The sequence below is a fragment of the Rhineura floridana genome, chromosome 19 (assembly GCF_030035675.1).
Source record: "Rhineura floridana isolate rRhiFlo1 chromosome 19, rRhiFlo1.hap2, whole genome shotgun sequence".
In the NCBI taxonomy this organism is placed as follows: domain Eukaryota; kingdom Metazoa; phylum Chordata; class Lepidosauria; order Squamata; family Rhineuridae; genus Rhineura; species Rhineura floridana.
This window is the reverse complement of record NC_084498.1, coordinates 15,098,533-15,123,482: the sequence shown is the minus strand read 5'-3', so window position 1 is coordinate 15,123,482 and position 24,950 is coordinate 15,098,533. Positions and strand designations below refer to the sequence as shown.

At 46.7% G+C, this 24,950-nt stretch overlaps 1 protein-coding gene across 1 annotated transcript in view; it reads right to left on the bottom strand.

Moving 5' to 3' along the window:
- Window positions 1-24,950, bottom strand: part of MMP17 (matrix metallopeptidase 17) — a 177,758-nt gene that overhangs the window by 7,256 nt on the left and 145,552 nt on the right. Inside the window, exons 4-8 of the mRNA XM_061603002.1 lie at window positions 14,478-14,761; window positions 11,469-11,645; window positions 10,198-10,300; window positions 6,853-6,935; window positions 802-954 (exon numbers count right to left, since the gene is read on the bottom strand). Of these exons, the coding sequence (XP_061458986.1) occupies window positions 802-954; window positions 6,853-6,935; window positions 10,198-10,300; window positions 11,469-11,645; window positions 14,478-14,761 (800 nt within the window). The remainder of the gene's footprint in view (window positions 1-801; window positions 955-6,852; window positions 6,936-10,197; window positions 10,301-11,468; window positions 11,646-14,477; window positions 14,762-24,950) is intronic.

Sequence of the window (24,950 nt, the reverse complement as noted above, 5' to 3'; positions counted from 1 at the left end):
AACTACAACACTCATCAGCCCCAGTAAGCATAGGCAAAGGTCAGGGATGATGGATGTTGTAGTTCAACAACATCTAGGGGGCCAGAGGTTCCCCACACCACAGCTAAAGCAAAGGTGGGGAGCCCGTGGCCCTCCCGATGTTGCTGCACTTCAGCTCCTATCATCCATTGCCTGTTATTTATTGTATTCATTACTGGCATTTGTTAGTCGCTTCTTTTCAACAGTAGAACTCAAAGCGACTTACAACAAGAAAGCAAAAACACAATAATTGCAATAACTTATAACAAGAGCAAACAATTGCAAGACAATTTCAAACAAGATAATACAACCATAATAAAAAAGAACAAATAGCAGATATTACAATACATGAATTAATTCCACACTATAAATATAATATAATATAGTCTATATCCTGACTATTGGTCAAGCTGAGTGGGGCTGATGGGAGTTGGAATCCCGACAACACCTGGAAGGCCGCAGGTTCCCCATCCCTGATCTAAACAATGTTTCCTCGCATGACCATTCATTCCAAAGTCTAACATCACCGAAGGCCACTGTTGGACACCAGTGTCATGCAGCAGAGAGAGCCACAAAACCTACTAAAGTGTCATCATATGCTCTAGATGTTCAGCCTGTTGTTTCGTACAAGCTGTTGTTTCATACAAGCCGTTTCCTTTCAGCTCAGCAATCTGAATGCTAAAGCTCAGAGATGAGTCTTGAAGAAGCACAAGGGGGAAAGCAGAGAAATCTAGGAAACCAAAGAGAGGATCATCTTCAAGGGTGGCAAATGCTTCCTTTTACCTTTGAAGAACACGATCTTGTGGTCATGGGTTCTCTCGTACACGGCATCCAAGCTGTCCAGATTCAAAGGCAGCCCCCGCCAGAAACGATGGATCTGAGCTGGCTGGAGGGAGACCAGGTGTTTGTTGCGAGTCAGTCTCCAGAAGTATTTGCCTGGATGGAGAGGTGTTGGTTAGCTGGCGATGCAACAACTAATGCCCCAGCCATAAGTATGGTCTTCTGCTGCCTGTAACTTTGGTATTTTTTTCCTCATCCAAATGACATTGCATGTTGAGGTGCTCTTTCAAAAGATTGGATTTGCCAAATTTCAGACAAATTTGGGGGAAAAGGGCTGCCCATTTTAGAGGCAATTAAAAAAAAGGATCAGGCCAAATAAATTTCGCATTGCTGTCTTCTGCAGCCTGTAACTTTGGTGTTTTCCACCAGGCATTTTGCCGTCCTTCCAAGAATCAAGATTTCAGACCGATAGGACAAAGCCTCTCCATTTTACATGAAATTGAAGAAAGTGCAGAGATACAGATGTTCTGCTTTCTTCCCCCTCCCTGTACCTTTCTGTGACCTGTACACACTATTCCAGCTTGGCTCCAATGAAAACAAATGGATTGCCATTCAGATCTCATTTGTCTGCATTCCCACTCAATTCTATAACTAGAACAAATGACACAGAATTAATTCATTTTGTTTTGGGGTTGTTTTGATTGCTTTTTTGTTTTTTGGTTGCTTTTGCAAGTGTGAATTGTTTTTCCCCCCATCTACGATACTGAAATTGCCTTTTGTGCCTAAGGTAAACCCCGTTCTGAGCCTTAGCTTACAATTATGAAGCCCAAATGCTCCAATGGCAACATTTGAGTCACTCTTCCCGGCATCCCTCTAGACCAGCCTTTCCCAACCAGTGTGCCTCCAGATGTTGTTGGACCACAATCCCCATCTTTCCTGACCATTGGGAATGCTAGCTGAGGCTGATGGGAGTTGTGGTCCAACAACATCTGGAGCCACACTGGCTGGGAAAGGCTGCTCTAGACACTGTTGGACTCCAACTCCCATCAGCCCCAGCCAGTGTGGCCAATAGCTCAGGTATGATGGGATTAGTAGTCCAACAACATCTGCCGGGCCACAGGCTCCCCATCTCTTGTATTAAAGGCCCTCAGCGCAGTTTGCACTGCCTCGACCACACTTCAATTATGGAACCATTTCATGGATTAAGAAGCTGTTGTCTTTCATTAGGCAAAAGGCAGTCACAGCAAGGTGTTGCTATTGTGATCACATCCGCCCCAACGACAAAAGTTGCTGCTAGCACTGAAGGAGCCAGAGACAAGCTTGCTGTTTGTCCAAAAAGACCCAACTTCTCGGGATGCCTAGACTATAGGGCTGGGTTGTTGTTGGGGTCAAGATTTAATTTTGCAGCTCCATTATTTGTTTGCCTGCATTGGGATTATCTTTTAGTATTTTTATTGCTAGACTTAAATTTATGATTATGTGGGGACTGTTTCATTTTGTTGTAAATATTTATTGAGGTGGTTTCATTCAGTTATGGTTAATGATTATTTAAATGTTATGCTGCAACTGTTACAGTGAATGATGCAATTATTTTTTCTGATGTTGCAAGCAGCCTTACGGTTTAACTATGGAAAAGCGGTCTACAAATAAAGGATAATGATGTCATACATGTGTGAATAATGGGTGATGATGTCACGTAAGTGTGTAAAAACTAGGGCTGTGTTGACACTCAGCTGAGGCCTGAACTGAATCTATTGGGGGGATCTGGCCATCTCCTGAATTGGGTTGCAAGAGACCTGGATCAGGAGGCCCACAGTGATCCGGAACTGTCAAGGGGAGGGGCAACAGACAGAGTCAGGCAAATGGTGGGAAAAAGAAGAAAAAACATGAAAAGGCTGAGATGTACCTGACCTCTGGTTGCGTCTTCCCAGAAGGCGGCAAGAGTAAGTGTGTGTGGTGTGTGCGTGGGGTGGTGGAGCATGCTTTTTGATGCAAAGTGCTGCCTTGCCTTTCCTGCCTGCCGCTTTGTCCTGCACACCCCCAGATGGAGTCTTTTGCTTTCCAGCTGGTAAGCAGAGGATTCCATCCTGCGAGGTACAGGTTGCTGCAGCACCCCAAAGAATCAACCCCCCCCTCCTCTCAGTCAGGGGTGGGTGGGAAGGAGATGTAGCTTCTCCTCCTCCCCTCCTGATCATATGTTTAATTACGGTTAATTCCCATACAAATTGAGAGCCAGTGTGGCATAGTGGTTAAGATGCTGGACTACAACCTGGGAGACCAGGATTCGTATCCCCACACAGCCAAGAAGCTCACTGGGGGACCTTGGGCCAGTCACTGCCTCTCAGCCTCAGAGGAAGGCAATGGTAAACCCCCTCTGAATACCGCTTACCATGAAAACCCTATTCATAAGGTCACCATAAGTCGGGATCGACTTGAAGGCAGTCCATTTTTCCCATACTAATTAAATATTAACCCTGCCCCCCCCAAATGATCTGGGGTGAATGGACCCGGAGTCAGCCTGGCCTAATCTGGAAGCCATAGACTGGGGGAGGGCCAAGACAAGCCTTAGAAAATAAGTTTTATGTTGGTCTCTTTCCCCCCAGCAGGGGGAACAGGGCTTTATTTATTTTTATTTTTGTAGGGCAAGGGGTAGGTTGGTCAGTGCAGGAAGCATTAACTCTCTCTTCCCCAGCCCTAGCATGACATCTGTTTTGCCCTTACAAATGTTATTATTGCAGCCCTCTGAAAATAGCTGGTTGAAGGGAGGCTTCTGGAATTCGTAGTTAGATAAAGAGTCTCTGTGGTTTTGCAGTGTTCTCAAAGGTAATCACCCGTTTGATGCACACAGCAAAAATCCCACAAGGAGGGTGTGTGTAAGGAAATGCTCCACTAACTCAAGACGGCCCCCTCCAAATTTGTATTCAAGATTGCTTTGGCTCCTGACTTCTACAATTCCAACAGCTGGTGACGTAGTCTTTCAGGACTTTATGGGAATTGGATCCTAGCCTAATAATGCAGAAGGCAAGAAACCCCAGCCCTTAAACATCTGCAGGGTAGTTCAAGCTTTTTTTAAAAAAAAATTACAATTATAAAGATTTATATCATCAACGGGTAATTATACACCACTTTGCATATTTGTTCTATGTGACATGAACTGATGCATGAATAATGCATCAGAGCACAGTCTGGATAGCAGCAATTACAAATTCTTCAAAGATTGCTTAAGAAAAAAAGACGGGGTGGTGGTGGAATTATAACAGCATTTGAATTTGGTGCCCTTTGCATGTTTATGGGAATGCATGCAATTAGATAAAGATGTTTTTTGCATCTTTAATGAAGCTTTTGCTACAAAAAGGGCAGCTTCCCAATATTTCTCAAAGAAATACAATTAGGTCAAATAGTTTCTCTTCCTCCTCCTCTCTCTCCAAAAGGTATTAAACACCCAAAATTCAAAGCACTCCAAAGCTAATTCGCCATAGCTACAGTCAAGAACACAAGAAATGTGTCGCTCGGGGACAGAGTGCGTGCTTTTGCATGCAGAAGGTCCCAGATTCAACCCCCGGTCTCTCCAGGCAGGGTTAGGAAAAAGCACTCTCTGAAACCTTGGACAGCTGCTGCCAGTCAGTGCAGACACTACTGAGCTAGATGGACCTGTGGCCTGACTCAATATAAAGCAGCTTCCTATATTTCTATAGCTTGATGGGGCAGCACCTGCTTTGTATGTAGAAGGTTCCAGCTTCGGTCCCCGGCATCTCCAGGCAACGATTGGAGAGACCCCTGCCTAAAACCCTGGAGAGCTGTATCAGGCTGCATGCACACCATACATTTAAAGCACCTGACTGCCCCCCCAATCCTGGGAACTGTAGTTTACCCCTTACCGTTCCCAGCAGCCTTTGCAAACTACAGTTCCTAGGATCCTTTGGCAGAAGTCATGTGTTTTAAATATATGGCATGCACGCAGACTCGCTCCTTATAGACTGTATTGAGCTGGATGACCCAATGGTGCGATATGATATAAAGCAGCTTCCTGTGTCTCTAGTGCACATGCAGATAAATATAGGAGTATGAACACCAAGACATCGTGCAGTGTGAATCCTGCTGTTTCTTAAACACAGAGGTTGCTGGGTACCCTTTGAATTGTTCGTAATTGGAGATGCCAGGGACCGAACCTTAGACTGTGTGTGTGAATCATGCGCTGCAGGGAAAGGGCTGTGGCTTGATGGCAGAACATCTGCTTTGCATGCAGAAGGTCCCTAGCTCAGTCCCTGGGAAGTCTAGACTAGATCTCTGCCTGAAAGCCTAGAGAGCTGCTGACAGCCAAAACTGAGCTACATGGACGGGAGATCTGACTTGGTTTCTACATGCCAAATTGTGGAACTGTTCTCTTTCAACCCGTACTGCTCTACAGCAGAGGTTGGCAAACTGTGTCTGGCAAACTGTAGGCTTCTTGATGAGTTCATCAGACGTTGAACTTTGTGTTCCCAGTTGGTGTCTCATCCAGACACCAACCAGATGCCGACCAGCTTAGTTTCAAAAAGGCAACTTTGCATCATGCACCTTGTTGCCGTGGGACCAGATGCCTACAGGAAGCCCACAAACAGGGAGCAAAGGCAATCATCTTCACGGAACGCCTCTGAAAACCAGTTGCTGGGGGTCAATAGCGGGCTATGATTTTATTAAATTGATGCTCCGCTTCCCAGTCAAGAGTGGACACCAAGGCAGTGTGCAGTTAAAATGCAAATACAGCTACAATTTACAATATTGAGCTGGTATGCATGGCAGTTCTCTGGCTCATGGCAGGGGGTGATCCAGTCCAAGTTCCAGCCTCTTCCCTCCAGAGTGAGGAGTAAGAAGGACCTGAAGACAGACAGCATCCATCTGGCTCCTGGTTTCTAGCAGTTCCCCCTGGCCCCCAGCAATTTCCCGTGGCCCTTAGCAATTTCCCCTAGCCCCTAGCAGCTGATGACCTAGTCCAAGTTCCAGGTTCTTCTCTCCACACAGTAGGGCAGAAGAAGCTATGGGTGGATGCAGGGGCTGGCTATTTACATAGGTGCCAAGCTCCAGTATAGCTATCATATGCTTCCTTCCCCCTTCTTCTGTTGTCTCCCTTGTGTCAATTTCTTGGGGGTAGGGACCTGCCCTTTCGTCATTTACTAAGTACTATGTACTAAATACTATGGCATTTATTATCATCATCATCATCATCATCATCATCATTATTGCTGCTGCTGCTGCTGCTGCTGCTGCTGCTACTACTCATCACTTGGCTTTAAGGAACTAACTACCTCTCAGCCCTCCATCTGTAAAATGGGGCTAATAGTCCTGTGGCCTATCTTACAGGGCTATTTCAGGGCTAATGTGATAATGAATGTGAAATAATTTGAACTATATATATAAAGGATAATAAAATGTTCCAAGCCACCTAAGCTTTCAAACATTTTTGAAAAGGAAAATGTCTTAGCCAAGGAACTATTGGAGATGCTCCAAATTTTGCCTGCACAAGAATTCTTGCCGGAGAGCAAGCAGAGGCAAGATTGTACCTCTACAGCAGCCTTTTTTCACTCTGGACATGTCTCGCTAGCAGATGTTCCAAAGCATGAAGCCAGATGGGCCTCATCGTTAAGGCGCATGTAGGTGGAATGTCGGGGAACTGTGCAGAGCCTCAGGCTGGGAAGATGGAAGCTTTAGGGAAGGAGCTTCATCAAGCCTCATGCCAGCATCCTGAGGACCTCTTGGGGCTCCATCAGTATTGCCACTGGGCTACTGCTGCCAGATGGTGGAAGCTGCGGCAACTGTTGTTACTGCAGGCTGGCCAACAGCCACCCCCCTGCTTGCCTATGGTAGAGACCACAGAGGTGACCCTTGCTAAGGGTCCACATCCCTGAACCTGTCAGCACCACCATTTCAATTACGCCCTACCTGGAGATGCTGCAGATTGAACCTGGGACCTTCTGCACACAAAGCAGATGCTCTGCGACTGAATCACAGCCTTTCCTCATCTGGCGTGGCCCTGAAGCAAACCTCAGCGTCGTGAACAAAGGCCCATGTGCTCACCTTTGAAAAAGAAGGCCTCCCCTCGGATCTGAGCCACTGCATCAAAGTGAGTGCTGCATCTGTTGGGCACATCTCTCCTGAGCCTAACAGAAAGGAAAACAGAACGGTGTTGCTTAGCACGAGTGATGCCGTAGATTCTCTCCAATCGGGCAGGGCTTCCCAAGACCTTTGACAACTGTTGCAGTCCTGGAGGAACAACTCCTTTCCTGCACTGAAAATGCATTTAATTTGCTTGATTATCCCTGAGGTGGGTGTTTTCCTTGCTATTATAGGATAGCGCTGAGAGTGGTTGGGAGACCCCCTCTTCTTCTCACAGGGTTACAACTCCCAGAGATCCCTGGGATGAGGAAGTGATTATTAAGCCACTCTGGCAGTTGTAGCTCCGTGAGGGGAACTAGGGTCTCCGGACAACTCTCAGCACCCTAAACAAACTACAGTTCCCAGGATTCCTTGGGGCGAGGAAGCCATTACTGTTTAAAATGGTATAACAGTGGTTTATGTATGGGGAAGATGGAGCTTTGTCTCAATCAGAAGTTCCTCATTTTTTTAAAAAATGAAAGCTGACCATCCTTTTTTGGGGTGGGTGGGGGATGAACTATCACTGAGTGGTGGGGAGGTCCTTACCAACACCCCCTCTCATGATCTTGCTTTGAAGACTCCCCCATGACACACAAGTAATGGTGACACTTGTATTGCACAACAAGTTTATCTCAAAGTTCCCTTAAACGTGTGTCAACTGTTTTTGGCCACAACTGAAGGCTGATCCACACCATACATTTAAAGCACCCTTTGGCTTCCCCCAAAGAATCCTGGGAACTGTAGTTTCCCCCTCACAGAACTGCAACTCCCAGCACCTTTAATAAACTACACTTCCCATGATTCTTTTTTTTTGGGGGGGGGGAGAGGAAGCTGTGAGCTTTAAATGTGCGTCAAATGTGCTTTAAATGTATGATGTGGATCTGCCCGGAGACGACAGCTCTGAAGATTTTCCCCTGCCTTGCTCTGTCTACATTTGCCCTTGGAAGAGCTCAGTGGAATTCTCGGCTTCCGCGAGGACTGCAAAAGCAGAGAGTGTGAGAGATCGTGCAAGTTGCAAGGGAGGAAGGCACACGCCTGATTAAAATTGCACGGAGGGCGAGTTTGCCTGAGGGTGACCACGGATGAGTGTGTTGCGCTGAACGAGCTGTTGTGTTACAAGGTGACTTGAAGGCACAGCGAGGCAGCCAAACTTTTCTTGAAGGGCACTTTTTTGTTTGTTTCCTTGTTAAGACCAATTTCTTCCATCAAGGGTGGATTCTGGCTCCCCCGGGGAAGAAGAGGCAGGAGGTAGCAGGAGATGGTGTGGCCTCAAGCAGTGGTTCCCAAACCTTCCCCCCATGGATCACGTCAAAATCGCTGAGGGTCTTGGCAGACCACTTAATTTTTTTCCTGCCTGTTGTAGCCATTTGTAATTCCATAGGATGCAAACATCTTCAACCTCAAATCCACAGACATGCCGTGGACCACTGGTGGTCCACAAACCACAGTTTGAGAGCCCCGTTCTAGAACAAGAGCAGCAAAGTTCTTACCCATATCCTTTTCAGCTATAAACATGGCTCTTGAGAATACAGAGGTTGACCATCAATGCTCTAGTGCAGTCTTCCCCAACTTGATGCCTCCAGATGTTTTTGGACCGCAACCCTCATCACCTCTGGCCAATGGAGATGGTGGTTCCGATATCAGCGGGGCAGTGAATCCACTCTAGGCTTTAGTGTGAACTTTCAAGGAGCTGCCTAAGGTGCTGAACCTGACTTTTTGGGAGGCATCGATTTCAGCACCCTGGACAGCTCCTTGAAAATTCAGATTAAAACCCAGAGTGGATTCACCACCCTGCTGACATCGGAGCCACCCTCTCCACTGCCTCTGGTCACTGGCCATGCTGGCTGGGGCTGATGGGAACTGTAGTCTGAAACATCAGGAGGACACCAGGTTGCAGAAGGCTGGTTTAGGAGGCAGTCATATACCACATCAGCTGGAGAGAACTGCAGACACTCTTCTTTATTTTAGCCAGCGTTTCCCAATCTTTGGGTCCCTAGATGTTGCTGGACTACAACTCCCATCAGCCCCGGCCAGCATGGTCGATAGTCAGGAATGACAGGAACTGTAGTCCAGCAACATATGGGACCCAAAGGTTGGGAAAGGCTGGTTTAGACCTCACGTTTTGCTCCAAACCATGCTCAGATACTTCCAGAGTGACCCTCTGCGCTCACTCTCCCCCACGTGATTGCCATCGAGTGCAGGGATGAGATCAGGGCTCCGAACTGCACGGGGAGCCTACTTGAGTAGAGCAGGCTGCCCACTGCCGTGGGGAGGATTAGGGTTAGCTCAGTGGGAGAGCCTCTGCTTTGCATGCAGAAGGTCCCAGGTTCAATCCCTGGCAGCTCCAGGGAGGACTGGGAGAGATCCCTGTGCGAAATCCTGGAGTCCGTGTACAGAATGCTGAGCCAGATGGACCAGCTTCCTAGGTTTGCAGTCAACCCCCAACACATGGAGAGCTGCCAGAAGGGGGCAGGCCCAACGGGCTCCTTCCTGCACACACACACCCCGCAGGTCATGGTGCCAGAGGCGATGGGGAAGAGAAGAGGTCACATCCACACCATGCATTTAAAGCACATTACTTCCCCCAGAGAATCCTGGGAATTGTAGTTTCCCCCTCCCCCTACAGTTCCCAGAAGTCAATCGGGCTCTCCTTTGAGTGGCTTTCATTTAGCTTATTTGTAAAGTAGGGATAATAACAAGGGATGTGAGAAACCCCTGGGGGGCATTTTGTCATTAAAAACCCTTTGCCCAGCTCTGTCCAGGGGATTTCATCGGCTCTCTTCAAATTACAGGCGACTCCATTTGTGCTGCCCATCTGTTTTACAATTAACTTTTTAAAACTTTCAAATAAATGTTGCAAACGTTTCAGCTGATGGACCAGTGGACTGGCTCAGCGTAAGGCAGTTTCAGCCAACGCATTTTTTACTTATGTCAGAAATCTGCTGAAGTCCCTCTCCGTAAATTAATGATAAAAACAACCCACCCACCCCGCACACTCAAAAATTTGTAGCTATTTCCACCATCAGCCCCGCCAACCCTGGAGTGCAGTAACAGAAACACACACACAGGCACATACCCCTTTCGCACACCCCTTACACATACGCACGCATGCTCCAAATTCAAAATGCAGATTCTGGGACTTTTGATTCTATCCTTCAAACCCAGGCTCTGATGCAAGAATCCTGATTCTGCATTCTGTTTTCACTTCTGTTCCACTTTCCACCGAAGAAGACAGACATGGATTGTTTACACCTAAACTCAACTTACGGGACAGTGGAGCGGTTCTCTGGCAAGTCTGGCAATATGGGGTGGCCGTCATCTGTTTTTGATATTTCAGGTTTGGCTGTTGGGGACACAGACTCCCTGACCCCTGCATACAAAGACAAGGATGAATTAGACCAGCAATGGATGATTTATCCAGCCTAGGCCAGAGTGGGGGGGGCAGGCAGACGGACTGCCCAGCCAAGCTTCTCATGATCTGGAGTCCCCCACTGCCCCAGTCATGTTGTCCTGTTCTGAAGAGAATCTAATTCTACAGCCTGGAGGGAATCAGCACCAACTCGGCATCCTATCAACTGACACATCCTCGGCATCCTATCAAGCTTGAGATGGGAGCGCTAGTGGCCAGCCATTGGCTGCCTATTCTCTGTACCACCTCCTGGTGGCAGGAGCAGGGAACTGCAAATAGTTTTCCCTGGGACACTGTTACATCAGCCCAGAATCCTCTTAATCCTGAGTGCCAGGTGAAATCAATTTATTTTTACTTAACAAAATGTGTGTATCACTTATGTAAATATAACCTCTAAGGGGTTTTACACAGAATATAAAACATACATTAAAACTGTGAATTAAAAAAACACCGTTAAAAATAAGTTTATAAAAAAAGGGGAGTGAATAAAAACGGCTAAAAGTACACATTCAGAGCTAAAAATACAGATTGACATGCACATCAGCTTTACATGTCAGGGTGGGCTTGCCTAAACAGAAAAGCTTTTAGCAGGTGCCGAAAAAAATACAATGAAGGCATCTGGCTAATGTCAATGGGCAGGGAGTTCCAGAGGGCAGGAGCTGCCACACTAAAATATTGGTTCATTACAAATGTGGAATGAATGTTCTGTGGCATTTATAAAAGTGCCAGTTCCACAGACTGTAGTGGCCAAGTGGGCATATATGGGGTAAATCCAACGAGCCAATTCTGTGTCACTGATATATCAACTCCTTAGATCTGCTACATTATTCCAGTTTGGGCGAAAACCCAGAGCGGAGTCACTGCCCCACTGACATGGAAGCCACCAGCCTCTGCTGACTGGAAGGGAGTTCCATAAAATTGGGCCCACAACACTGAATGCACAGTTCCTGATGGATACGAGTTGTGGGCTGAATCATGGGGGGACCACTAACAGTGCCTCTCCGAAGACCTCAGTGACCGGGCAGGGATATAAAGGATCAGGCCGAGATCTCCTGGAGGCAAGTTGTTAAGGGCCTTGCACACTAATAAATGAATAGAGTGACCTGTGCGCAAATGAAGAGTGACTCACCGTACAACTGCCATATCCGGACTTTGTCTTCGTAAGGCAGATCATACTTCAAGGGGTCCCCAACGGGGCCCTGGTAGTACGGCCTCATGATTGACTCTAGGGCAGAGATGTGGGTTAAGCCAACAGCGTGGCCAAACTCGTGGACAGCCACGGCAAACAGGTCCATCCCGTGGGTATCTGAAAATAACGGGGGGGGGAATGTTATGTATAAACAAATGCCTACATAATTTACAGCCCCTCCCGTCCATTAAAAATGGTATGTCGCTTTGAGACAATTTTTTGTAATAAGTGACAAAAATAAATAATAATAATAATAATAATAATAATTTGTAATCATATATATTTTGAATTATACCTCCTTTCCTCTGGTTTGCCTGGCTGGACCCTAATTCCCAAAGGGGTTCAGGACCAGAGTCATTGTTGGGCTCCTTGGGTAGGTAGTTTTAAAAAATATATTTCTGCCTGGCCAGTGCGCTTCCTGCTGAGATGCCTGGCTCCCAGAGCAACCTTTGCTTTTCTCCTCTCCGCCCCCCCGTGCCCCCCAGCCTCTCCATTTCAACTCTTTAGCCAAATCCTTCCAGTAGCACAGAGCTAGAGCATCCGCTTTGCATGCAGAAGGTCACAGGTTCAATCCCCGGGATCTCCAGGTAGGGCTGGAAAACTCAGGAGGACTGCTGCCAATCAGTGTTGACAATATTGAACTAACAGAGTGGTAGTCTGACTCAGGCAGCTTTCTGTGCTCCTATATTCCTGCACTAAAACTCTTGCCAGCACTAATTCGAGTCCCCCTGTATCTTTTGTCCAAGTCTGCCCATCTCTCTCTCTCTCTCTCTCTCTCTCTCTCTCTCTTTTTTGCTTCCTCCTCTTTCAGCCTCCTCCTTCATAAATAATAATAAGTTTATATAGGGGTGATCTGCAACAAAATGCTGCAGCATGGAATGCTCCTGTTCAGGGTTCCTGATAGCCAATCACACCCTCTTCCAGGATACTTCATTCCATATATACAACTGAAACCTGTGCTCCTGCTGTTCAAGGTTCCAGCAGCCAGCCAGCCAGCCAGCAAGCCAGCCATGCCCTCTTCCAGGATACTCCATTCCATAAATAAAATGTTTATATAAATAGGACCTGCAACAAAATGCTGCAGCATGGAATGTTCCCATTCAGGGTTCCTACTAGCCAGCCATACCCTCTTCTAGGATGCTTTATTCCATCCCCTTCTCATTTTATATCCTCTCCTCGGAAAAGACTCAGTATTCTGTGACCACTGAGCATTCTTAGTCCTTACTGGGTCGCTTCATCTTTTTTTTTTATAACAATGGTGTGTACTACCTCTTAGGGTTCCCCATCTAAAGTTTTTTTACATATATACTTCTACAAACTTTCATTGCTCTAAAGCTGCTGATAGTTCTCTCTTGAGTGTGAGATGATGCCATTTTGGCTACATAAGGACTGGCACTTGCAGAACTGAGACTGTTAATATATCTCTATATATCTTAATGAAATTGGTCTCTGGTCATCTTCCTCAACATTATCTACTCGGGCTGGCAGCAGCTCTTTGAGAAAACTCTTTCTCATCATCTGCTACTTGATCCTTTAGCTAAATCCTTTAGCTAAATATGTCAAGGCTTGAACCCAGGTCCTTCTGCCTCTTAAACTCTACCCACTGAGCCGTGCCTCCTCCCTTAATGGACCTACTTCAAGAACCACAGGCCAATGGCTACCTACACTACTCAGACACTGCCTAGATCTGGGACATGTAACCTGTTGCTAACTACAGTCCTCACTCTCTCCATTAGCTGTGCTGGCTGGGGCTGATGGGAGCTGGAGTCCACAACATCTGGATTACATTGGTTAGTCCTGAGTGAAAGGATCTTAGGAAAGGAGGCCTAAGAAGGACTTCTGCACCAGCCCTTAGAGAGGACTTACTAGTTGAGTACTGGGCTAGATGGTCTGACTTAGTTTCAGGGAACTTCATATGTATGTTAGTGGAACTACCCAGTGTGCAATCATAGGCTTGGAAGGGACCTTAAGGGTCATCTAGTCCAACCCACTGCTCAATGCAGAGTCAATATAGCACCACACACAGAAGCTCCAGATCTGGGCCTTGACACTGAGCTTGAGACCAGGGAGTATCAGAATCTGACACACACATATACAGCCTGAACCTGAGACATTTGAGCCACGACATTCAGGCACTACAACCCCTGAGCTGGAACCAGTAGCCTTGCCCCAAAGTGCATGACATACCAAACTTGCTCACCACTGCAGGCACCATGCCGGGCGAGAGATGATGGAGAAATCATAGAGTGCCAAGCTCCAGTCCAGACAGCTGCTGCTTTAAGGCTCTCCTTTCTTCAACAACAGCACAGTGCTCTGGAAGTCAGGCTCAGGAACTACTATAAGTCACAGATGGGGCAACCTGTGGCCCTCCAGACACTGGTGGGCTACCATCATCCTTGACCATTGGCCATGATGACTTGGGGCTGTTGAGAGATGGAGTCCAACAACATCTGGAGGATGGCAAATCCCCCCATCTCTGACATAAAGGCCTAGAACTTGTTGGAACACATGTGCCTCTGATTGCTCATGCTTCTGCTTTGACTTCTTGACCTTTGAATGGCTCGATAAGACACTCCTGGTCACTTTCCCCCTTTCTTGAGCTATCTGCTCCAGATCCCTGTCTGAACTCCTTGCTCCAGACCCTACTGCACGCTCATCCTTGTCAGAAGTGGACATTCAGGGCCCTGCTGTTGCTTTACCAAGGGCTGGCGCAGCCGCAATAAAACTGTCCCGCAGTTGCTCGGCTGTCACTAGTGAGACATCTCTAATCTGACTCCTTGGCTGGACAGATCCACTGTTGCTTCAGCAACTCTTGCTTTGGACCTGCTCTTGCTTCTAGTTGACCCACTCGAGACCCTTCATTCCCTCAGAGGTCTACCTACTCGGTCCTCTTCCTTCTTCTGCCAGGGAACGCCCGTGGCTTTCCGCCACTGTCTTACCCTGACGTACCTGAGGATCGGAAGGTCCAATATTCGTCATCGTCAAAGTGAGTGTCTCCAGCGGTGTGGTGTTCTCCTGGGAAGAAAGCATGGGCCACCGTGCCACCGGGGCCATCGAAAGGGTATCCGTCGTTGTGATCTGTTTTGGAGAAGTCAATCTGGATGTCAGCGTTGTTGCCGGCCACTTCGTGAAAATTCAGTGGTGTGATGTCGCTCCAGACCTTCAGGGCATAGTACATGAGGGCACGGACAGTGTCGTGGCCCAGGTGAGACTCCTTGGGGAACGTTCGGACTCTGGAATGAAAGAAGGCAGCCCATGATCAGAAAAGAGGCCTTGGGTTGTATCCGACAGAGTTATACTCACAGCAGATCCACTGAAATTAATGGATCCAAGTTAGTCATGCCCATTAATTCCAACAGGGCCAAAACTGGGAACAACCCCTTCTTTCTTTGGATGACCAATGTCACATTTATTTATTTAATTTTGCCCACCAATACAAGACCTGGCAGCAGCCATTCCATCAGGCTTCAGCAGAGGAAAGAAGGAAAAGGATGTAGGGCCACCACCAGCTCTGCTGAGATGCTAGGCTTCTTCCTCCGTCAACTGTCACCCAGCAGCAGCCATTCCATCAGGCTGCAGCAGCAGAAAGAGAAAGAGAGAGAGAAGGGAAGCAGGGCCACTCCGCTGGCTTTGCTGAGAAGCCAGCTCCACCAGGCTCCTTCCTCCATCAAGTGGCAGCAGCCATTCCATCAGGCTGCAGCAGAGAGAGAGAGACAGAGAGAGAGAAAGGAAGCAGAGCCACTCCATCAGCTCTCCTGAGAGACTAGCAACGTTTGGCTCCGCCTCTCCTTGAACTGTTTCCGATCCTAGCTGGTCATCAGAAGAGCTTTTACCAAACTGGTGCACATGTTAGCCCATTTCCTCCTCTCTCTCTCAATCCCTTTTCCTTTTGTGCTGTGCCTTTTTGAGACAGCAGAGACTGGCCTGCTACTGATTTTTTTTTTTTTTACCTTTCTTGGCTGAAAAGCAGGCCCAAATTTCTTTAAATAAATCAGCATAAATGTGTATGTTGCTAAAACCACTTTTGAAGAGGGAGAAAAAAGCATGCTTTGTGTGTTTTTAGATTGTGTGTGCACATAGATAACTATGTCCATGTGTCTGAGATACACACACACACACACAGACACACACACACACAGAGACACACACACACAGAGACACATGCACCATTGCCCCCTGTGTGAGAGTGAGAGATGTCTCCTTTAAGTCGGTGCCTGCCATCTGTAGCCTTTAAAAATACTTACATTAACTACAATTAACATTTTTAAAGTGTCGCCTGATGAATCAGAGTGCCTTAGTTGCTTTAAAGGATTTTTAATTAATCAAATGGATTAATTAATTAAAGACTGTAGCCTCAATTAAAATACACTACCATGCCCTACTGTAATTTAGACATAGGCCCCATCTGCACTATGCTCTTAAAAGCAGCAACACACCTCTTTAAACAGCCATGGCTTCCCCCAAAATATCCTGGGAACTGTCCTTTTTTAAGGGTGCCGTGAGCTGTTAGGAAACCCCTCTTCCCCTCACAGAGCTAAAATGATCAGAGTAGTTTATCAGTCATTTCTTCCCAGGGAACTATAGCTGGGAATTATGAGAGAGGGCGAAAATCTCCTCCCTGTCTGCTTTTTCCAAACTATGCATACTTTTATACACCTCTGTCATAGGAACACTGGGAGATGCCTTTTATTGAGTCAGACCATTGGTCCATCTTGCTCAGTGCTGTTCACACTGACTGGCAGTAACGTTCCAAGGTTTCAGAGAGGAGACACCCCCAGCCCTAAGCTGGTAATGCCAGGGACCGAACCGGGGACCTCCTGCTTGCAACGCAGATGCTCTGCCACTGAACTACAGCCCAGTCCTTCTCCCTTGCCTTTTCTAAAGGGTCAAGTACCTCTCCCCCCCCCCGCTGCTTCTTTGATCACATTCAGAGCTGGAGTAGAAGGTGAAACAAAGGCATTTCCAGGGTCAGATTGAGTTGGGCTCTAAGATGTGACTTTGCTTGTTGGAAATACAGTGACGTTATTTTCTGGGGGGGGTTGTGGGGGGCGCTGGTTATCTACCGGCAACAGCCTCCTGCTGAGACCTTTAAGACTGCAGGGAAAGGGGGAGAAAGCAAGAGGACGTGACATATAATTGATGGCGAAGGGAACAAAGAGAGCTCTCGTCTCCAGAGGGACTCTACGGCGGCGTGATGCGCTATGAACAAACCAAAGCTGCCAGCTGACAAGGACAACAATTAGTTGGGGGCTCCCTTGCGCACCGGTCAAGGGCGCTGCTTTGGTCTCCCTGCGGAAAAAAAACCCTGGGAGACCCTTTTCGGGAAACCTTTAGCGTTCCGTTTGGCCTGCGCGGGGGAGAGAGCTGCATTTCTCTCTCACTGCCACAGGTCTGCAGCCAGTTAATACTCTAATTGGGCAAATTCCTCCCAAGAGTCCAACTGGGCAAATCCATTAGTTTGACGCATTAATTGATGAATCCCCACAGGACACAGGGAGGACGGCAGCGGCTTAGTTATCTCTCTGCGCAGGTGAAGCGTGGGTTGCTCTTTCGCTGTTTGTGTGAAACGCATTCACATTGGCGAGATTTGACGTGCTTCCGTCAGCTCTCCTCGAGGGTAGATATCGTAGAATCCCTCGACAAGAGCGGCTATGCCCGTGCGGGATGGGAGAAGTTGAAACGGCATCCCATGTGCTTCTATCTTGCCCATTTTATCATGACATTCGTTCATCAAATATAACTTCAATTGCTCAATTGATCCCAGGCAGGGACCTTTCATACTATACCAGTTACCTTTTATCGGGCCAGTATCCAGAAATTACTCAGTCTGTTGCAAGGTTCTGTGCCACTGCAATTATCATACGCAGAACACTTATTAGCTCAAATGTTCATACAGCCCTAATTCCAGTTAACTAATGTATGACTTTTAACTAGTTTTAATTAATGTTTGATGTTTTGTACTGGTCATGGACCGTAAATAAAATTCATTCATTCATTTCACTATTTGTGAGTGCAAAGGTTCCCCCCATCACACCCCTCAAATTCAGCAGCTCAACAACAGGTCTGCCTGGATCAGACTCGGTCATCTGAAATAAAAACGGTGATTCAGTTCCAGGTTTTTATTTTGTTAAAAAAAAAAAGTACGGGGATGTTTCAGCTGGAGGGCTGCAGGCGCGTGTGCGCGCGCACAGACAAGTGTCTCTCTCTCTTTCTCCCCCCCCCTCCTCCAGGCACTATCACTTTGAAGGGCACATTCAAGCCAGACAAAAATGCTCAAGAATGGTGTGAGTCAAAACTGGCGAGGGGTGTGGCCTGGGGAAAGTCTCAAAGGCTCCAGGCTGTCCCATGCCTGTCTTGCAGATTTGGGCATGCGTTTTAACATCCTCGGAATCAAAACAGTAGCGGGTTGGGCTTTAGAGCCTCTAAACTCTGCATCAAGGAACATATTTTAGTTGCTCAGTGTCCTTGGTTTCTGCTGCGGTGGCCTCCGCAAATCGTCTTCTGTTGGTTTTGGTCCTGGGCCTTGTCACAGAGCAGACAAGTGCTTTGCGGCTCGCTCAGAAAGGACACATTGACGGACAGCTGCAGCTGCTGACCTGTCTCTTTTTTAAAAAGACAGATTATGCGGCAGAACTCCCAGGAACGTGAAGCATAGGGCTGCTTGGAGGGGGTCGTAGGTGCCACCATGGCCTTTTGAAGGCGACAGAGCCACGCAGGGATGTGCTCACAACATCCGCCCCTTTTGTGTGAGTACCTGATTGCACCTAGCGCCATAATTTTGCACGCCCCTCAGGAGCTCAGCTATTGCAGAGACAAGGGCCACGTCTGCAGCATACTATTAAAGCACTACCATAGAACCATAGAGTTGGAAGGGGCCTATAAGGCCATTGAGTCCAATCCCGTGCTCAATGCAGGACTCCAAGTTAATGTATCCCCGACAGGTGGCTGTCCAGCTGCCTCTTGAAGGCCTCCAGTGTTGGAGAGCCCAACACCTCCCCTAGGTCACTCGCAGCCTCTCAATGAGCAAGCAGAGAGAAGAATGGGGATTGGTAATGTTTACATCCCACTTTTCCTCCAAGGAACTCAAGGTAGCTTACCTTCGCCACTTCATCCTGACAACAGCCCTGTGAGGTAGGTGAGGCTGAGTGACTGTGGATTGAGCAACGTCACCGGATAAGCTTCACGAGTGAGTGGGGATTTGAACGTTGGCCTCGTAGGTCCCAGTCTGACACTCTAACCACTACAGTGTTCCACTGCAACCACTTACACACCTTGTTCTTTCATTCACTGGGAAGTGGTGCCAATTGGGACTGGGGGGTCAAGGAGTGGAAAGGAGAAGAGCCCCCCTTGCTCCCAAAGCCCTGGAACCAACATTGGTCAATATGTACAAAAGGACAAGGCCCTGTTTCTAAAGCATCGAATTTCCCACATAAAATATTCCCCGACACATTCAAAAACTAGCCTGGCAATGAGAAGGTGTTGTATTTCTTTACTGAAAAATCTTTACATCCTTTCTCCACTTTCTCCAACAAGACCAACAAGAAAGTGGAAATGGACTGCCTTCAAGCCGATCCCAACTTATGGCAACCCTATGAATACGGATTTCATGGTAAGCGGTATTCAGAGGTGGTTTACCATTGCCTCCATCTGAGGCTAGTCCTCCCCAGCTGGCCAGGGCCTGCTCAGCTTGCCACAGCAGCGCAAGCCAGCCCCTTCCTTGCCCGCAACTGCCAGCTGGGGGGCAACTGGGCTCCTTGGGACTATGCAGCTTGCCCATGGCTGCACAGGTGGCAGGACACGTAACCCCTGAGCCACTCCCTGTGGGGTGATCTTTAGCTGGCCCTTGACCCCCAGGAGACACGAGCAGGGATTTGAACTCACAGACTCTGAACTCCCAGCCAGGCTCTCCTCCCCACTGTGCTATACCAGCTGTAAATCAACAAGAAGTGGCTCTGGCTCCACTCACCTTTCACCCTACCAGTCTCAGTGGACACCAGCTACCGCTGCATTTTGCGCTCTCTCTCTCTCTGTGTGTAAGAGAGAGAGAGAGAACTGCTAACGAAGGGATGGAAGGGGGAAAACAGCAGAATTGCTCCACAGTTACCACAACAGAAAGCAAAAGGCAGAATTACTATTCGCTTTTTCATGGTAACAGGACTGGCTTTTCATCCAAGCTGGCAGTAGGGGGTGTTTGCCGCTTTTTGCTGTGCTCCCCCCCCTCCCCCTGCCCTTTGCTGCAAGCATCACTGGCATTTGAAAGCAGACTGAGAGCCATCCAGCCTGCGGGGATCGTTTTGGCTTGAGAATGGTAATTTAGAAGCACAGAGCTCGCCCTTTCATTCAGATTGACAGCACCTGGGCTGCGTCTCCGTGGCAGGGAGGATGTGTTTAGTCTCTGACTGAGATGATGCTGAGTCAGCTCGTAGGCCTGGGCATAACTGAGTCCCCATCTGTCTCACTGTTTGCTTCTTTCTCTTTTCTTCTGCTTCAGCACAGCACCTTGAAAGTTCAGACTAAATCCCGGAGCGGATTCCACTGCCCGACGGACATGGAGCCACGAGCTCCCACTGACAGGAGGTGTTATGCCTGAGCAATTTCTTGGGAAAGGGGAGGAGGAGTCACTCTGTCAGTGCCAGCGTACTGACTTCGCTATTGACCAGGGACAGTCTCTTTGTCTCTAGCCTCTGTACCGAGGAACTCAGCCATCCCTATTTGTCTTCTGTGGATGCTTTTGTTTAGTGTGAGTAATTGTTCTTCGGGTTTCCTGCTCAGGATCTCTGCAAAAGTGAGCCCCTCCAGACTGGTGTTCTGGCATATTCTTCAATGTGCCACTGATGCAATAACAGTGCATTCATGGTGGATTTATACTAGGCTGCTCACGCGTCATTCTGCTTTGTCTGAAGCAAGACAAATCACGAGCCGATGTTCAGATGTAACACAAAGTGAAACCGTGGCTTAGCTCTCTGTAATATGGAAGCCACAGGATTGGGAGAGGAGTGACATGGCTGTAATTTTTGCTGCGAGCATCCACACACTTGCACATTCATGCTTAGCCATGCTTTGGCGTAGCGTTACATGCAACACAGGCCACTGTGAAGGACCCTGAGTTGAAAAGCACTACACTAGAATAGGGTGACCGCTGTACGTCGCCAAAAAGGTGGAAATGCATCACCATAAAGAAGAGGGATACAGATTGGCCTCAAATGTGAATGTGCACTTTTGACAATCGCAGTTTTGCAAAGCAAGTTTTCCTAATATAATGCCTTTTTAACACTTCCCCTAACTTATGCATTATTATGCACAACTTACCCTCAGTGATGCATTTTTGTACACACTGCTTGGCTGGAGAACCGCATTGCAAAATTCAAAAAAGGGTGAATTACAAAGGATGGCGGTGTGTCGGTTCGCGTGCTGTTTTGGAAAGTGCGAATTTGGTGAGTTCACCTTTAGATGAGCAAACTGAATAAAATTTCTCCCAATCCCTAGTCACAATTCAAAGAAACGCTGCGGCCCTTCCTTCTTGGGCATTGTGTTCATAAACGTCTACGTTTTGCTAGAGGCAATAGAGGGTGCTGTTGTCACACTGCTGAGTTCCAATGAAGTTCCGGAATGGAAAGATGTGCTCTGCAGTGCCTGAAGTTCTAGCCCAGCCTATCCCCAGGGAAAACACAAGTTCCAGCTAATGGGGTTGTGAAAAGTCCAAGTGACTGAATAAATAAAATGCAAACCCTGCATTTATCTCTTTTCCGCTTGAGCTCAGTTCAACCTGTTGAGGACTTGGGAAACTCCACATTCCTTCCCAGCACAGGAGGACCATTCAACAGAGTCTCTCTCCTTTTATCTAATTGCCTGAAAGTAAGAGGATGAAGCTCTCAATGGCTACTGGTCAAAAGGGCAACTACCACTCACTGGGGGACACAAATAGGGAAAGTGCTATTGCACTCATGCCCTGCTTGTGGGCTTCCTAGAGCACCTGGTTGGCCACTGAAGGATATTGGACTAGATGGGCCTTCAGTCTGATCTTGCATGTTTTGACTTACACACTTATGTAGCGTTCAAAATGTATTTTGCTAGGAGCATTCCATCAGGGAGATACGCTTATGGGTTGCAATCCAGCCATTGAGGCCCATCAATTCTGACCCATCTAAGGCTTCTCCATCTAAGTCTTAGGCCCTTATACATTGGCAATCACTCGTGACCAAGTAGGATTGTCTTCCAAGATAAGGTCTTTAGCGGTGGGTCCGTAAGCAACTGTGGAGGCCAATCCTAGATCCACACAGCCTTGCACAGTGAGGACATAGGTTTCCAGATGGAAGACAGTCATAATGGGGATTTGCTTGACATGCCTTCCGCTTAGCTCGTTTGTCCCGTTCACCCTGTACTCGTGCTTCTTCGAAGTCCATAGCACCTTTGATAATAGCTGACCTCCAACTGGGATGCTCATGGGCCAAAACTTCCCAGTTCTCTATGCTCATGTTACATTTTTTTAGATTACCTTTAAGAACATCATTACACCTCTTTTGCTGTCCACCAATATTCCATTTTCAATCTTTAAGCTGGGAGTAAAGTAGCTGCTTTGGAAGACGGTAATCAGACATTCAAACAACATGGCTGGCCCAGTGAAGTTGATGTTGAAGGATCATTGTTTCAACACTGGTGGTCTTTGCTTCTTCCAAAATGCTAACATTAGTCCGTCTGCCTTCCAAAGTAATTTGCAGAATTTTCCGGAGACAGCATTAGTGGAATCTTTCAAGAAGTTGGGAGTGGCGTTTATAAATGGTCCATGTTTCACAGGCATACAGTAAGGCCGGTAGTACAATGGCTTTATAAATAAGCATTTTGGTCTCCCTGCGAATAATTCCTAGTTGGGAGTAGGGATGTCAGAGAATTCTGACCAAAACAGAACCCAAAGCAGAAATTGGCAGTGTTCACTTATGCATTTCATATCTAGAACGGAAATAAGTCCAGTGAACATAACCAGTAATAGCTGCTGTTGCTTTCAGTCTGCAAACAATACATAATTGTATCCCCCCTATTTGCATTACATTTCCTTTGCGCTGAAATGGAGAGGAATAACATAATGTCAATGTAACTTACACAATTAATTACATAAATTCACTAATAGGCAAAAACCCCTTGTGGTTTAAGAACGTACCTATAGCCAACAGATATTTCTATCAAACTTCAAAAAGCAGGGAATTTGGACAGCGATAGTGAATGCACCAGGGGAGCAGCAGACCTGACCTCCTCTCTGAGATACTACAAATTTGTCAAAATGCAAACACAATTTGGGTTGGTCTTTCACAGTCCAATCCAATTCCTGTGTAGCTTGGAAGAATTTGGTAACATGTGCCTCTGAGCATATGGTGAGTGGTGGCAACACCTCCAACCAGCCCAAATAACAGAAACAAAACATGTGCTGTGCTGATCTTGTTTGAGCAGGGAGGAAGCAACAATATTAAGACGATATAGTTCAGATTAGATATGTTTGATTTACTTTGCAATTTTAGTGAAGCTCCTATAGTAAATCATTTTCTGTTGCTTTTGCTTTTGTGAATATGTGAAGTACAGCAACACTCTGCAACACTAAAAAAACTCCAAAAACAATTGTGGAATAATGGCACTGACTGTTCTGCAGAATAGTTTCCAATGGACATGAGGAGTGTCTCAGTTTGCACAAGATAAAACAGTGGGAGGTGAAATATATTCTAGCAAGATTCTAGGTGTGCTCTATGTTCTTAATTGACCATGCCCACCTTTACTTAGGTGGAGTGGTTTAAGTATAGCAGTCTGAAAACATGCATCTTGGGCAGGCCAAGTTTGTTTTTTCCAACAGCTAGAGTTACTGCTTAAGTAGTAACATATTGTAATCAGAGTTGAATAAAAAGAATAAGAAGCCTAAATCCGAGTCAGTCGATTGGTCCATCTAGCTCAGGATTTTGCATGCAAAAATATTGCTTATGTGGTTTTAGGTTTTTCTAGATTCTTGCTATTTTCGGGTGAAATTCAATCACATACTAGCAAATTCAGGCTGCACAATTACAGTTGATTGGGAGGTCCCCAACAGATCACAGTTTTTGCAATGGCAGGGAGATGTACTGGAAACTGTGAGACAGGGACTTAAGAAGGCATCGTTTCCCACACCGTCCTATATTTGTTGCATGTAGCATTGCTTCCATTCTGCTGCAGTTCATTTTCCACCAAATTCATCTCGCTGTCTGCTGTGGCGTAATTACGTAATTTACGTAATTACATAAATTATTTAAGTTAGCAAGTTTTCATTACAGTAATACCTCATTTAACAAATCCTCCAGGAACACAGCTCTTTTAAGAAAGGCTTTTTTAAAGGTGAAACTGTCAAGCTATGCTTGTCTATGGATAAATTTCAAGCCTGTGCCTTTGCTTTATGGTGAAACTGACCAGCCTGTGTCTTTATTTTGCTATGGATAAACTTTCAAGCCTGTGCCTTTGCTTTGCTACGGTGAAACTAACAAGCCTGTATGTTTGCTTTGAGTTACAGAGATCTCTTGCTTTCTCCCAGGGCTGGGGAGGGAAGGACACAATACAATTCAGAGGAGGGCGGAAGGGGAGGGTGCTGGGTAAGCATCCTTTAAGGCCCCTGTTGAAGCGTCCCACACCATCTGTGAGAGGGTATAGGAACCTATCCCTATTCTTTCCATGTTATTCCTACCTCTGCTACCAAAGTTTCTGTTAAAGAAGTAATGTCCAGAAACGCATCTACTTTGTTAACTGAGGTATTGCTGTATATTATTCCACCCAATTGATTTTGCTGCAGAGGAAATGCAATGCAAATGGGGAAAAAAACGTAATCAATTACGTATTGTTTGCAGACTGAAAGCAATAGCAGCAGCAAGTATCGATCGTATTCACTGGATTGATTCCTGTTCCAGACATGGGACAAATAAGCAACTACTTATTTTCACAACTGTTTCTTTTTTTGCCAGAATTCTCTGACATCCCTATTACAGGCAAGCACCTGCTTTGAAGTAACGTAATCTAATTTCCCTGTAAGCAAAACAGAATGACTGCTCCATAAATACCCAAAGTTGCCTAACCTCCCTGAAAACTTTGCACAAATATTTATTTTATTTATTTATTTTTAAAACTTATATACCGCCCGACTAGCAATAGCTCTCTGGGCGGTGAACATAGATACAATAAAATACAATATAATACAAAACATCAGTCTAAAATCAAATTTCACAATCTAAAAACAGCAAAGGCTAAAATCAAATTACAAACATTACAATCATTAACAAAAAATTAAAATGCCTCGGAGTAGAGAAAGGTTTTAACCTGGCGCTGAAAGGATGATAGTGTCGGCGCCAGGCGAACCTCCTCGGGGAGACTATTCCACAGTTCGGGGGCCACCACTGAGAAGGCCCTTGATCTTGTCACTGC